Consider the following 15087-nt stretch of genomic DNA (forward strand, 5'->3'; position numbering starts at 1 on the left):
AATCTCACCCTCCACTGGGTCATCCAACCACCCATCCACTGATCTGACATGTCAAACTACTGACTGCCCCAACAGCTGTCATCCATTATCCATCTTCATCCATTCATCCATCTTCATCCATCCATTCATTCATCCATCCTGTTTCCTTCAGCCAGTCCCTGAATACAATCCTATTTTAATCTGATCTGAATACAATCCTACACGCCTATTTCTCTACACTCAGAGCAAAAAACCAGCCATGGGCTCAGCCACATGTGCTCCTGTCCAGCCACGTGTCCATTCAGCATTCATCCATCCAGTCCACCCAGGAGGCCCCCTCCATTGATATATCATCTATCACCATCCATGCATTCTCCACCATCCCCCTGTCCTTCAATCTACCCAACCAACACACCCAGAAGCCACCATTCATTTTCAATCATCCAACCATTCCTAACCTCTTCTTCCGCCCATCCAACAATCCATCCATCAATGCATCTATGTCTCACCTTAACCGTGCATCTATCCATATATTCATGCAGCCCTCCAATCATCATCCATCCATCCATCCATCCATCCATCCATCCACTCATCCATCCTCCATCTTTCCACTCCTGCACCTCTCTACCCCTTCCTACACCCACCCATTCCCCCATCCCTTAATCCCTCCTTCTCTCCCTCCCTCTAAGCATCCTTATCCCCCGACCTTCTCCCTCACCTGTCACAGCCTCGGTGGAGACGTGGTCAATCTTCTTCCTGCCCAACAGCCCATAGAGGTGGAAGCGGTACCGATGGGACGGGGACAGCCCCGGCACTGTCACTGATCGGGATCCTCCATCAATGGGCAGGGCCTGGGGCTGGCCCTGGGCATCCCGGTACTGCAGAGTGAAGGAGTCAAAGGGGCCCTCGGGGACACTCCACTGCAGCTGCACGGAGTCGGGGCTGACACTGGACACCCTCAGCTCCCCCAGTACTGCCCGCATAAGGGGTGCCTCAGGGGACTCAGTTTGATGTTTTTCGTGTTTGGGCTTCTCTGAAGGCAGGGGCAGCTCCTCTGGCTCTGCTGGAGCTGTGGTGGAGAGTGGATAGTGATGGGTGTGGGAATGCCTGTGTCCATCTAAACACCTATCCCACCACCCACCAACCAACCCATTCATTTATTCACAGGGCATACTATACACCTTTTCCTTCTACTCCTTCTTCAATCTCACCTTGCACTGGGTCATCCACTGATTTGATATGTCAAACCACCTACAAAATACCCCCAACAACAATCATGCATCATCCATCCATCCAGCCAGCCAGCCAGCCACTCCTGCACCTCCTCTACCCCTTCCTCAACCTACCCATTCTTCCATCCCTTGATCCCTCCATCTCTTCCTTCACTCATCATCCTTCATCTACCCATCCACCCACCCTCCCGCTCTGGACCTTTCCCATTACCTGTCATGACCTCGGTGGAAACGTGGTCAATCTTCTTCTTGCCCCGTAGCCCATAGAGGTGGAAGCGGTACCAGCGAGATGGGGACAGCCCTGGCACTGTCACTGATCGGGATCCTCCATCAATGGGCAGGGCCTGGGGCTGACCCTGGGCATCCCGGTACTGCAGCGTGAAGGAGTCAAAGGAGCCCATGGGGACAGTCCACTGCAGCCCCACAGATCTGGGGCTAATGCTGGAGACCCTCAGCTCCCCCAGTACTGCCTGCAGTACTGGGGGGCTCTCAGTGTGAACTTTCAGATATTTTTGCTCCTCTGAGGGCAGGGGCAACTCCTCTGGCTCTTCTGCAGCTGTGATGAATATGGGATGGTAATGGATGTGTCCATCTGAATATCCATCCACACTTTCATCTTCTGGATCATTCATTCCATCTTTCGTCCACTCATCCATTCAAGAACAGTTCTTGGCATGCACGTTTCCCTTTTCTCCCTCCTTTGGATCATCCAACCGTCTAACCACTGATTTGATACATCAAACCTTCCAACAAATTGCCCCAATATCCACTATCCATTCACCACTGATCATCATCATTATTATCACCATTCATCATTACCCATCACAGTCACTATCCATCCATCCATCCATCCATCCATCCATCCATCCATCCATCCATCCATCCATCCATCCATCCATCCATCCATCCATCCCTCCTCTCTCCATCTCAGGTATCACAGAATCACAGACTCTCCTGAACTGGATGGGACCCACAAGGATCATCAAGTGCAACACCTGAGCTCATCCCAGCCATTACCCCCTCTCATTGGTACCTGTTTTCCCCATGTCCCTCCATGGCTCTGTCAGCTTCACTCCATCCATGTCCCCCCATTCCAGCACCGGGTCCTGGTTTCCATTCTCGCCTGCCCCCACAGAGTGTTACAGGACATCCCTGCCACCCCATCTTTCTCATCCCCCTCCCCAGGATGTCCCTCCCCCTGTCTCCAGTTATCCTCCTCCTTCTCAGGATGTCTTTCCACCCATCCTCCCCATCCTACTTATTTCTCTTCCCCCATCCCCTCCATCACACCCTCCGTGGAATGTCCCTTCCCTGTCCCACTCCCCACTCCCACTATCACCCCACCACCTCCCCACATTCCCCTCACTGTGATGTTCCTTTCTCCCATCCCCTCTGTTCTGTTCTTCAGGATGTCCCTCCCCTTGTACCCCCCGTCCCTGAGGCATCCTTTTCCCCCATCCCCCTCCCCAATGCTCCCACCCTCTCCTGTTTCACACCCACCTGTGGGTCCCTGTCCTCTCCCAAGGGCTGAGTGTCGGCGCAGGATGTAGGCCAGGATGGCACGGGCCACCCCTGGCACTGTCTGGTTGCCACGGAGGGGGTAGTTGGTGGCCCTAAGGTGGCTCTCGAGACGCTGGAGCAGGGATCCACTGTACGTGGACAGTCGGGCCACCAAGTCCTGCAGGGAGGGGATGCCTGGGGGCAGTGGGGACACTGGGGACCATGGGGGTGGAGTGGACCCTGGAAACACTGGGGACTCGGGGGACCCTGGCAAGTCTGGGGACACTGGTGACACTGAGAAATCTGGTGATGCTGGTGACTCTGGTGATTCTGGTGAGACTGATGATCTTGAGGGTGCTGGGGATCCCAGGGACCCTCGAGTTACTGAGGATGCTGGAACCTTGGGGGATGCTGGTGACCCCAAAGGCAAGTGTGGTGATACGGGTGAGACCAGTGACCCTGGGGACCCCAGTGACCCTGGGGATCCTGGGGACTCTGGGGGCCCTTGGGCTGATGGTGCCACTGCTGGGGATCCCAGGGAGCCCTGAGGCAACCCCGGGGACCCCTCATAGTGGGGAACAGGTGGGATGAGTGCTGTGGAGCAAAGGAGACTCATGTCACCAGTCGTGGCAGAGAGTCTCTGGGGGACATCCTTGTTCTGATTCCTATCCCACCCCTGTCCCCACATCCATGTTAGTCACTGTATCCATGCCCATGCTACCCCTATCCCTGTTCCCCTGGCATCCCTGTTCCCATCCCCTACCCCCTTGGTCATGTCATCGCTGTCCCCAGCCCCATTCTTGTGTTGTCCCATCTCTGTTCAATACCACACTATCCCCGTGCTGTTGCCATCCCTGTGTCATTCCCATCCCTGTGCCATTCCTGACCACACATCTGGGCTGTCCCCCTGAACTGTGACACTGTGTTATCACACATGTGTCCCCATGCCTCTCATCCCTGTCCCCATGCCCATGCAAGCATCAACCCCATCCTTGTCCCCTTGCTGTCCCTGCCCCCATGGTGACCCCATGTCATCACTGTCCCCATCCTGGTGCCATCCCCATTGCTATCTGTATATCACCCTGTCCCCATGCCACCCACTGTCCCCGCTACTGTCCTTCCATCCCCACTCCCATTCCTGTCCCTGCTGTGTCCCTAACTCCATCTGTGTGCCACCTGCCTTATCCCCAGGTGTCCCCACCCATGCACAAGTGCAAGAGCCCAGGCCCTCTCCATCCTCATCTCCACGCCATTTCCACCCTGTCCCTGTTGCCCCACCCCCTTCCCTGTTCCCAAGGTGTTCCCAGGCATCCCTGTGGTGTCCTCAAGTGTCCCCACCTGTGCGCAGACGCAGGACCCCAGGTGCCCCCAGATGTGGCCCCCGCCGGGCTTGGACCAGCAGCTCGAAGGGGCGGCCTGGGGACAGCCCTGTCACTGAGAAGGCGACAGCAGAGCTGGGCAGTTCGTGCGTGGTCATGGCCACAGGGTCGTCCTGGGGACAGGGACAGTGTGAGGGGATGGGGGGGAAACTATGGGGACACAACAGGGAGACACTGGGAACACATTGAGGACACACTGGGGACACCTTAGGAACATGCTGGGAACTTCAGGGATACATTGGAAACATGCTGAGGATATACTGAAGACACAGTGTGGCCACTCATGGGGATTCGTTGGGTGATACATTGGGGACACCATGGGAACACACTGGGGACATGGTGGAGACAGAATAGGGAACCCTGGGACACATTGGACACAGATTGAGGACACCATGGGACATACTGGGGTCACATTGGAAATGTGCTGGGGGGATGCACATGTTTGGGACGCATAGTGGAGGGTTTATGGGGGACATATTTGGGACCCATTGGGATACCACTGAGGACACCACAGGGACACATGGGGATATCTGGGGACATATTGAGGTCATCTCATTGTGGCCATATGGGTGGCACTGGGGTTTTGTCCCTTCCATGTCCCTGCTCCCCTCTGTGTCCCTTCCTGTCCCTGTCCCACCCCCATGTCTCCTGTGTCCCTACTCACCAGGGGGACAAGTGTCACCCGGTAGCCATCAGGAGGAACAAGAGGCTGGGGCCAGGTGATGCGCAGGGACGTTGGAGTGCGGGAGGCCAACCGTGGTGTCACCCAGGGCACCTCTGAGGGAACAGTGCAGGGACACCATGGGGACACCAGGGGACACTCATGGGATGGGGAACACCCTGGGGACACCACAGGGACACCCTGGGATAGAGATCTATGGGATGGGGACACCCTGGGAACGCCCTAGGACATGCTGGGGACACACTGGGGACACAATGGGATGGGGGCACTCAGGGGGCACTGGGAGGCACTGAGGGGCACTGGGAGTGGCACATAGGGACACTCGAGGACACACTGAGGTGGCATGAGAACCCCTCATGGATGGGGAGAGAAGTGGAGGTGTACTGGGAGCACTAGGATGGGAGCACTGGAGGAATGCTGAAGGGCACTGGGGAACAGTTGGGTATGCACTGGTGTCACCAGTCCTGGGCCGCTCCCTAGGATGGAGGGGTGCAGCGGGGCATTGAGACCACTGGGGTGGTGTCACTGGGAAGCCACTGAGGGGCAGCGGAAGCACTGGGGAGTCCCCGATGTCGCCGCAGATTCTCCTCCCATCCCAGGATACACGCGGGGGTGCCGCAGTGGGATCACGGGGAAGATGGAGGTCACTGAGGGGTACCGGGGGGCGTTGAGACGCACCGATGTCGCAGCGGGCCCCACCCCAGCCCGGAGCACAGGCGGGGGTGGCACAGTCGGGGCCGCTGAAGCCCGGGAAGCAGCGGCAGCGACCGCGCTCGCACCGGCCCTGGTCACTGCAGCCGCGGGGACACGCGGGGGGCGGGGCTGGGGGCGGGGCTTCGCCCGAGGGGGCGGGGCAAGCACAGCCCTTGCCGGCAGGTGGGGCACAGAGCTGCACCGACCGGCCTGGGGGACACGGGACATGGGTGTGACCCCCAATGACCCCCCAATGACCACCCCAGTGACCCCCAATCACCATCCCAATGACCACCCCAGTGACCCCCAATCACCATCCCAATGACCACCCCAGTGACCCCTCCAATGACCCCCCAATGACCACCCCAGTGATCCCCCAATATATCCCCAATGACCACTCCACCGACCCCCCAATGATCTCTCCCTCATGACCCCCCAATGACCCCCCAAATGATTCCCCCAGTGACCCCCACCAACCTCCCCAATGACCCCCCAAATGACACCCCCAGTGACCCTCCCAGTGACCTTGTGTTCCCCTGTCCCAGCCTGGAGCTTCCCCGTGTTACCTGTGCCGGCCTGGGGTCCCCCCGTGTCCCCACAGTGTCCCCTCAGTGCCTGCACGTGTCCCTCGAGCTCCCTCAGCCGCCTCAGCACATCGGCCAGCGCTGCCCCGCACGTCTCGGAGGGAGGCTCGGGGGGAGACGTGGCAGGGGACACTGACGGGGACACTGCCTCACCCCGCAGCGCCAGTGCCAGCAGAAGGAGCCGCAGTTCCAGGGTCACCGGCATCGTCCTGGGGGAAAACGGGGACATGAGGATATCCAGAGGCAGCCACGAGGGAACAGGGACATTGTGGAGAAAGACGGGTACAACCCATGGGGGGACACAGGCACATGTGGGGACAGCTAGGGCACACAGGCACATGGCATGAGGATGCAGGGACATCCATGGGGACGCACAGGCACCAATAAAGGACATAGGGACAGCGGTGGGGATGTCCAGGGGAAAGAACCCACGCGGAGGATGTGGAGACACCCTGGGGTCACACAAGGGACACACATGAAGCACAGGGAACATCCATGGGGGGGATGCAGGGGAACAGGGACATCTTGGGGGACACCCACGGTGACACAGGGGGGAAAGAGAGACACCCAGGGGACGCCACTGCGGACATTCCCAGGGATACATGTGCAGCAGTAGGGGACATAGGAACATCTCTGGGGACACCTGAGGGACACAGGGACACACACGAGGGGGGCACAGGGTGACCCATGGCGACACAGGGACTGTTGAGAGGACGAGGGATGCCTGGGGGGACATTCCTGGAGACACACAGACACGTCAAACCACAGCACCTCCCAGTAACCCCAGCGACTCTCCAGTAACCACCAGTGACCCCCTACAGTAACTCCCAGTAATTCCCAGTCCCTCCCAGTCCCCCAAACCCCACAGTTCCTCCAGAGCTGATAGTGCCCCCCGTTCCCCCCAGTGCACTCCAATTCCTCCAGTCTCCCACAGTGCCCCCCAGTCCCCCCCATTCCCACAGTGCCTCCAGTTCCCCCCGTCCCTCCCAGTTCCTCCAGTCCCTCTCAGTTGTCCCAATACTCCCCAGTCCCTCCCAGAGCCCCCAATTCCCCCCAGTTTCCCCCAATTCTCTCAGTGCCCCCCAGTCTTGCCTAGTTCTCCCAAACTCCGCCCAGTCACATCCCAGTGTCACCCCTGTGACCCCCCCAGCGACCCTCCAGTCCCCCCAGTTGCCCCAGAACCTCCGGCCGATCCCGCTGCGTTCTCGCTCTTGGTCGGGCGGGGTGGCCCAAGGGGGGCGGGGCCGGGGGCGGGGCCTGGGCCACTCCCTCCCCGCCCCCCCCAGGGGAGCCGCCCCCGCCCGTGTTTGGGGAGTCACCATGGAAACCAAACAATCCAGATGGAAGGGCTCCCAGTACTCCCAGTGACACCAGTAATGCACCTCAGACTGACCCCCAGCTCACAAGGACCCCAGTGCAGTCCATCCCAGTGACACCAGTAACATGCTCCCAGCTCACAAGAATCCCAGTGTAGTCCATTCCACTGCTCCCAGTGACACCAGTGCACCACTAACACAGGCACAGCACATCCCAGTGCCCCCAGTTTCACCAGTAGCACGCCTCAGACTGACCCCCCAGACCATGAGAACCCAAGTCTAGTCCATCCCAGTGGCACCAGTGACACCAGCGCACCACTAACACAGGCACAGCACATCCCAGGACTCCCAGTGACACCTGTAAAGTGCCTCAGACTGACCCCCAGTTCACAAGATCCCCAGTCTAGTCCATCCCAGTGCTCCCAGAACCATCAGTAAACCCAGTGCCACCTACCCCCCCACAGCCCTTTAGTGCTCCCAGTGACACCAGTGACACCAGTAACACAGCACAGCATGACCCACAGCTCCCAATACCACTAGTATGGCCCATCCCAGTGACACCAGTAGCATGGGAAAGCCCATCCCAGTGCTCCCAGGAACCCTAGTATAGCCTGCCCCAGTGCGCCCAGTGACACCAGTATAGTGGCACAGTGCACCCCAGTCCTCCCAGTAACACCAGTATGGCCCATTCCATTGACACCAGCAACCCCAAATAAGCAAGTAAGCCTAACCAGTAAGCCTAACCTATGACTCCCAGTAACACCAGTAACACGGCACAGTCCACCCCAGTCCTCTCAATTACACCAGTACAATCTGTCCAAATGCTCTCAGTAACACCAGTAATGTGGCACAGACCGCCCCAGGGCTCCCAGTAACACCAGTATAGCTCATCCCAGTGCCCCAGCACAACCCCTCCCAGTGCTCCCAGTCCGGGCGTGGCCGTGACTCACTGCCCCGGCAGCAACAACAACAGCGGGGGGGGCGGGGGGCGCTCCTGGGACCCCTCAAAAGGCCAGAAGGCCGGGGCGGGGCAGACATGGAAGGGAACAGAGTGGGGGGGTGCCCCATGTCCACCCGATGTCCTCCCCTGGTCCTCCCCCTTTTCTCCCCTCCGTGTTCCCCCCCCACCGCGTGTGCCCCCCGCCCCCGCCAAGGAATTTTCTCCATCAACACGATGAGCTCATGGAGGGGGGAGGGGCCACGGGGCTCAGCCGAGGGTGGTTCCGGCCCCAGCCCCACTCTCGACACGTTTATTGCTTGATTTATTGATTTATTGATGTATAAATCTGTAGATTTATTGACTCGGTCACTATCACAGCCCTGGCCCCGAAGTCACCCCTCCTTCCCCCACGGTGTCCCCATCCTTGTTCTCCATGTCTCCACTGCCCCTCCCCTGCAGCGTCCTCACCCCTGTTCTCACAGTCTCCATCCCCAGCGTCCCCCTCCCTGCCCTAGTCGTCCCCCTCCCCATTCCCAGCGTCTCCCGCTGCTGCCCACGGGAGGGTCCTGAGCTCCTCAGGGCTCCCCAGCTCCCGCAGCCGTCCCCCGTCCAGTAGGGCCACCCTGGGTGCCTTTTGGGCCAGTGCCACCCGCCCTGTGACCAGCAGCACTGCCGGCCCCTCCCCTGCCCCGGCACCGCCGGAACACAGCAGCTCCTGCTCCACCTGTGGAGACACAGCAGGGTCAGGGCACATGGGGACAAGGGGTGACATGGGAGTGTCAGGGGACTCCAGGGTGGGAAGCACAGTAAGGGACCCGGGGAGAGGTGACATGTGGATCCAGAAGACATCGGGACCACGGGGACTCTGGGACTGGGGTCATGTGGGACAAGGACCCAGGTGAAATGAGGACGTGGGGACCCAGGGTAGGTGGGGACATGGGTACCAAGCGGACCAGGGGATTAGGTGACCCAGGGGACCCAGGGGACATCGGGGGCAGCAACCAAGGAGATACAGGGAGTGGGAACAGAGGGGACCCAGGAGACACGGGGCATATGGGGGACACAAGGATTGGGGACCCAAAAAACATGGAGAGTGAGAACCCAGAGAACATGGGGACAAAGAAGGGACCTAGGGGATACATAGGGACCAAAGGGACACAAGGGCAGGGATCCAGGGAACTTGATGACTTAGGAGACCCTAGGTGACATGAGGGGCAGCAACCAAAGGGATACGGGGAGTGGGGACCCAGGGGACATGGGGACACAGGGGACATAGGGCATATGGGGGGACATGAGGACTGGGGACCCAGGGAGTGAGGATGCAGAGGACAAGGGGACCCAGGGGACCAGGGGGATGGGGCCATGGGACACAGTGACAGGTCTGCCACCTACCTGGCGCCGGATCACGGGGTCGAGTGCCCGCGTGGGCTCATCCAGCACCAGCACTCGGGGGGTCCTGAGCAGGGCCCGGGCCAGCGCCACCCCTTGTGTCTGTCCCCCTGAAAGCTGCATCCCCCGTGGGCCCACCTCTGGGGACAGAGAGGACACCATGGGGACATCACATGGACACACTGGGGAGCCACACCCACTGTGCACCCACCTCTCTGGGGACAGGGAGGGGACAGGGTGTGGACAGAGGGGACACCGAGGGGACACTGAAGGGACACCATGGAGACAAATTTGGGACATAGAGGGGAGAAAGTGGGGACATGTTAGGAAGCTACACCCCCTGCACCCCCTACTCTGGGGTGCACAGGGAGAACAGAGATGGGACAACAAGGTGACAGTGAGGACACAGAGAGGACGTGGAGGGGACAGCATGGGGAGACCATGGGGACACCACGGGGACAGTCAGGGAACAGTGAGAGGACAGAAGGAACAGCGAGGGGAGACCGTGGGGACATTACAGACACCTTGGGGATGGTGACAGCAAGGGACACTACAGCAACATCATGGGGTCATGACAGGGACACATTGGGGAAACTGAGGAGACCAAGGGGACACCTTGGACACATTATTGGGACACTTGTAGGACATCTTTGGCACACACAGGGGACACTACAGGGGGACCATGGGGACAGTTACTGTACCTGTGTTGTAACCCTGTGGCAGCTGTTTGGCCCAAGTGTGCACCCCCACCCGCCGTGCTGCTGCCACCACCTGTGTCTCCTCCTTGTGTTCCCAGCCCAGCGTGATGTTGGCGCTGAGGGAGCGAGACAAGAGGGATGGGCACTGCGGGACACCAGTCACCTGTGGGGACATGGGGAGACATGGCACCACACAGGGATTTGGCAGGGACAAGGAGAGGACATGTGCAGATATAGGGTAGTGACAAGGTCATGGTGGGGCTGGCTCATTACATAGGCATGGCTGTGAAGAACTGTTGGGAACACAAGAGTGACCTGGGGGTGGCAGTGGGGATGTGTTGAGAACATAGGGTGACATGGTGGTCATGGATGTTGGGACGGGTGGCCTGGAGGTAGCCAAGGTAACCCACTTGTAACACAGGGGTGGAACTGGGGACCCAGGTGACACCGTAGTGGAACTGGGGACCCAGGGGGTGGCACTGAGGGCACCCACTGGTGACCTTGGGGTGGCAGTAGGAACCCATTTGGGGCACAGGAGTGACTTGGGGGCAGCAGTGGGGACCTTCTGACCACCAGATGCAGACACAGGGGTGGCTGTGGGGACCTGTTGGGGACAACAGGGTGGCCATACGAATACACTGGAGAGGTTTGGTGACAGGGGGACAGCAGCAAGGGAGGGATGGTGACCCAGGGATAGCCGTGGCAGCCCGAGGGTGGCCCGTGTGTGTCACCTGCTGTCGCAGAGCAGGGGCCGAGCGAGGGGTCACGGGATTCCCGTCCAGCAGCACAGCCCCGCCCGCCAGGGGGTGCAGCCCCAGCGCCGCCGCCACCAGCGAACTCTTCCCGCCGCCAGGGGGCGCCAAAACAGCCACAACCTCCCCGGGGCGCAGCGACAGCGACACCCCCTGGTGGCAGGAACAGGGATCGCATCCGACACCTCCCCGTGTCCCCCCCGTCTGTGCCCCCGCGGTCCCAATATCCCCTTGTCCCCCATATCCTCAATATCCCCTTGTCCCCCCATATCCCCAGTATCCCCATCCCATAGCCCCCCAAGTCCCATGTTTCCCCATGTCCTCCCAATGTCCCCTTGTAACCCCAATATCCCTTCCACATCCCCAGTATCCCCTTGTGCCCCTGTCCCATGTTTTCCCCATGTTCTCTTCATATCCTCAATATCGCCTTGTCCCCTTATGTCCCATATTCCCCCATATGCCCCACGTCTCCCCATGCCCCTGTGTCACCCATTACCTTGAGGACTGGCTCAGACCGTCCAGGATATGACATCCAGACATCCTTGAGGCATAGGCCTGGAGTCCATGTGGTCTCATGGTTGTCGGGGGTGACAGGTGACGGTGGCCCTGCTCCAGGTGTCACCTTCCTGGCCTGCTCCAGCAGTTCCAGGAGTGTCTCAGAGGAGCCAAAGGCCTTGGCCAGGAATGGAAGGTACCGGAGCACGTTCTGGGAACATAGACACATTGGGGACACAGGGACATGAGGAGGACACACAGAGACATGAGGTGACATGGAGGAGCTATGGCATGGCTTGGGGACATGGAAGGACGTGGGGGACACAAGGGCCATTGGGGATACAGGAGACAGTGGGACATGGGTGACGATGGGGACATGAGGGGACATGGGACATGGCAGAGCCTGGGGACACAGGGGAGCATAGGGGAACATGGGGACAGGGAGAGACACAGCCAGGTGGGGATGAGGCTTGGAGGGGCACAGCAGGGGCACAGGAGGGTTATGTTGGAGACTGGGGGGAAAAAACATGGCTAGGACAAGCTGGGGACATGGCAAATAGGCATGGAGACATAGATGGAGACACAGGGCACATGGCAGGTGCAGACTGGGACATAAGTGAGGGAACATGGGGACATGGAGGGGACACAACAGAGAGGGGCTGGGGACACAGGAGAAAGGGATGGGAACATGGCCAAAAGAGGATGGGGACATCACTTGGGGGGATGAGGGGACAAAGGGACATGGTGGGGGAATGGGGTTGAGAACAGGAGAGGACACACTGGGGACATGTAGGGGACACTCTCATCACCTCCACAGCACGGATGAAGTGTAGCTGGCACATGAGGATGGCCACCAGTTCCCCAGGAGTGACAGTCCCTGCAGACACCAAGTACCCCCCCAAGACAAGCACTGCCACCTTCAGAGCCAGTGAAGGGAACTGGGGAAACAGGGACACAGGGTGTTAGCCCAACTTCATGTCACTGTGTCATCCACTGTGTCCCCTTCCCCAGGCCACCCATTCTCATGCCACTCTGCCCCAGGCTACTGTGTTTCCATGTCCCCTGGTCCCATACTGCTGCTCCCCATGTCCTGCAACCCCCATGCCACCATGTCCCTGTGTCCCCTGTGTTCCTGTACCCCAGCCCCTGTCACCACATCTCCCATCCCTGTATCACGATGCCCCTGCCCCCATGTCTTCATCCCCCTGCCACCCTACCCAATGTAACCTCCTGCTGCCACATCCCCATGTCCCCTATTCTGACACCACCACATCCCCATGTCTCCTATTCCAACACCACCACATTGACACATCTCCCAGCCCCCTGTCACCTTGTGCCCTTGCCCCCAGCCCTGTGCCAACACATCCCCCATTTCCATGCCACTGTTCCTCATACCCCTATGCCCCCAATGCCACCATACCCCACTGGCCCAGCATCCAGCTGCATAGGCCAGTGCCTCCTTCTTCTCCAACTGGTGCTGCTGGGCGAGGCGCTGCTGGACCCGCATGGTGACACCAGCCTCGTGCCCAAAGGCCCGGACGGTGCCGATGGCCCCCAGTGACTCCAGGGCCACCGCAGTGGTGTTGGCCTCTGCCACCCGCACCTGCCGTGCCAGGTCCTGGGGACACAGGGGGTCACCCCAGGGTCACAGTGCAGACGAGGGGACACAGAGGGACCACCATGAGGATGGGGAGACACGGGGGCATGGAGGAGGATGGGGAATCAGCACAGGGTCACAGAAGGAATAGGGGGGTTACATCAGGATTAGCACAGGGTCACTGTGGGGTCATGAGGGGCCAGGGAAGTCACCTCAGGGTCACCATGAGGATGGGGAGTGGGGGGACAGGAGGAGGTGACAGTGGGCATGAGGAAGTGACAACAGGCACAGGAAGGGGACAGGAAGGACTTGGAGTGAACTCAAGGTACAAGGATGTGATAAGGGGCCCATGGAGATGACACTGGGGACAGGGAGGTCACAAGGGCCCCTCACACCCCATGTCCCCTCAGTACCTGTTGGATACGTCCAACTGTGCGTGGCAGCAGCAGGAAGAGGGGCAGTGCCAGGAGGGTGAGCAAGCCCAGCACCGGGGACAGCCAGGCCACCGTGGCCAGCAGTGACACAGCCCGTGTCAACTCCCACAGCCACGACACCAGCAAATGGGCCAGCGACGAGTGCACTACCTCGGCGTCCCCTGTCACACGCTCAGCCACCGCGCCTGGCGTGTCTCCCAGGCTGCCCCCAGGCCCGGGCATGTCCCCACGAAGCACTGCGGCCACTGCACCGCACTGGAGCCGCTTCCGCGCCCGTGTCAGCGCCAGAGCAGCCATGCTGTCACAGGCCAGCTCAGTGATGGCACTGCGGGGACAGCGAGGTCAGGGGAGGCACGGGGTCACCAGCACCTCACTGGCACCTCGGGGTGTCCCTGTGGCTCCGGTGTCACCCACCTGCTGAGCCTCACCAGCACAAGGGGCCACACAGCCGCTGTCGCATCCTCCTGTGTCACCCGGTCGGTGACACGGCCTGTGAAGTACGGGGCAGCCACCTCACCTATGGGGACACAGCATCAGGGTGGGAGGCCCCAAACACACCGAAACAGAGTGGTGACCCCTGTATTTGGAGCTGAGGCCCGAAAACTGGATCCTGACTGCTCCCAAAACTGTGTGTTGAGTCCCAAAATTGGATCCTGATTCCCCAGATTGGGGTGCTCGCTACCTCTAAATTGGGTCCTGATCCACAAATTGGTTTCTGACCTCCCTCAAATCAGATCCTGCCTCCCCCAAATTGGGTTCTGAGCCCTCAAATTGGCCTTGCAACCCCCCCATCGGGTCCTGCCCCCCACCCAGTTACATCCAAACCCTCCAGTTCGGATCCCGAAGCCTCTCAAAGAGGTCCTGCCCTCCCGACGTCGGGGTCCCCCCGTACCGAGGGCAGAAGCCACCATAAGCCCCCCCACCAACGTCCAGCTCCCGCGATCGGGGGCCAGCAGGGCCAGGAACCGGCGTATCTGGGGAGAAAACATCAGGGGGCACGGAGTGTGTCCTGGTCTGATCCTGCTGGGTCCTGGTCTTGTCCTGCTGGGTCCCGGTCCTGCTCCCGGTTGGTCCCGGTTCTTCCAGCAGTTGGTTCTGGAGTGTTCCAGAGGCTCCGTGTAGGTCCCGGTACTGCTCCCAGTGTGTTCTAGTCTGGACCTTTTCGGTCTCTGGTGCGGCGGATGCCTCCCCAATCCCACCCGGTGCCTTCCCGGAGGCTACCGCGATTTCCCGGAAAGCCGAAAAGGGCGCGCGGGGGGCGGGGCGGGGCCGGCGGGAATCCCCTGGAATCCCGGCCCTGACACGCCCACAAGCCTGGAATGAGCATCTGTGACTGGTCAGAGTGGACGTGACGTTATCGGTTGCTAGGTAGAGGGAGCCCGAGCAAGTTGCGAGAAGGAGGGGGCGACGCCAGGAG

The 15087-nt window shown here is 60.0% G+C and overlaps 3 protein-coding genes across 15 annotated transcripts in view; 1 reads left to right on the forward strand and 2 right to left on the reverse strand.

Moving 5' to 3' along the window:
* Positions 1-4950, reverse strand: part of LOC117011468 (tenascin-X-like) — a 28429-nt gene extending 23479 nt beyond the window's left edge. For all 12 annotated transcript variants that reach the window (XM_033086851.1, XM_033086855.1, XM_033086856.1 and 9 more), the window contains exons 1-6: positions 4755-4950; positions 4050-4203; positions 2712-3305; positions 2245-2334; positions 1423-1767; positions 698-1048 (exon numbers count right to left, since the gene is read on the reverse strand). In XM_033086851.1, the coding sequence (XP_032942742.1) occupies positions 698-1048; positions 1423-1767; positions 2245-2334; positions 2712-3305; positions 4050-4188 (1519 nt within the window). In that variant the 5' untranslated portion in view covers positions 4189-4203; positions 4755-4950. The remainder of the gene's footprint in view (positions 1-697; positions 1049-1422; positions 1768-2244; positions 2335-2711; positions 3306-4049; positions 4204-4754) is intronic.
* LOC117011470 (antigen peptide transporter 2-like) overlaps positions 1-15087 on the forward strand; it is a 48395-nt gene that overhangs the window by 26651 nt on the left and 6657 nt on the right. The window lies entirely within an intron of this gene.
* LOC117011471 (antigen peptide transporter 1-like) lies at positions 7351-15084 on the reverse strand. Its single transcript, XM_033086876.2, has 10 exons — positions 14563-15084; positions 14085-14187; positions 13650-13995; positions 13060-13257; positions 12449-12577; positions 11641-11850; positions 11124-11297; positions 10396-10555; positions 9698-9834; positions 7351-9029 (listed from the first exon to the last, which is right to left on the reverse strand). The coding sequence occupies exons 1-10, from the start codon at positions 14657-14659 to the stop codon at positions 8817-8819; spliced, it is 1767 nt and encodes a 588-aa protein (XP_032942767.1). The 5' UTR covers positions 14660-15084; the 3' UTR covers positions 7351-8816.

Source organism: Catharus ustulatus, unplaced genomic scaffold (assembly GCF_009819885.2).
Source record: "Catharus ustulatus isolate bCatUst1 unplaced genomic scaffold, bCatUst1.pri.v2 scaffold_62_arrow_ctg1, whole genome shotgun sequence".
Lineage (NCBI taxonomy): Eukaryota > Metazoa > Chordata > Aves > Passeriformes > Turdidae > Catharus > Catharus ustulatus.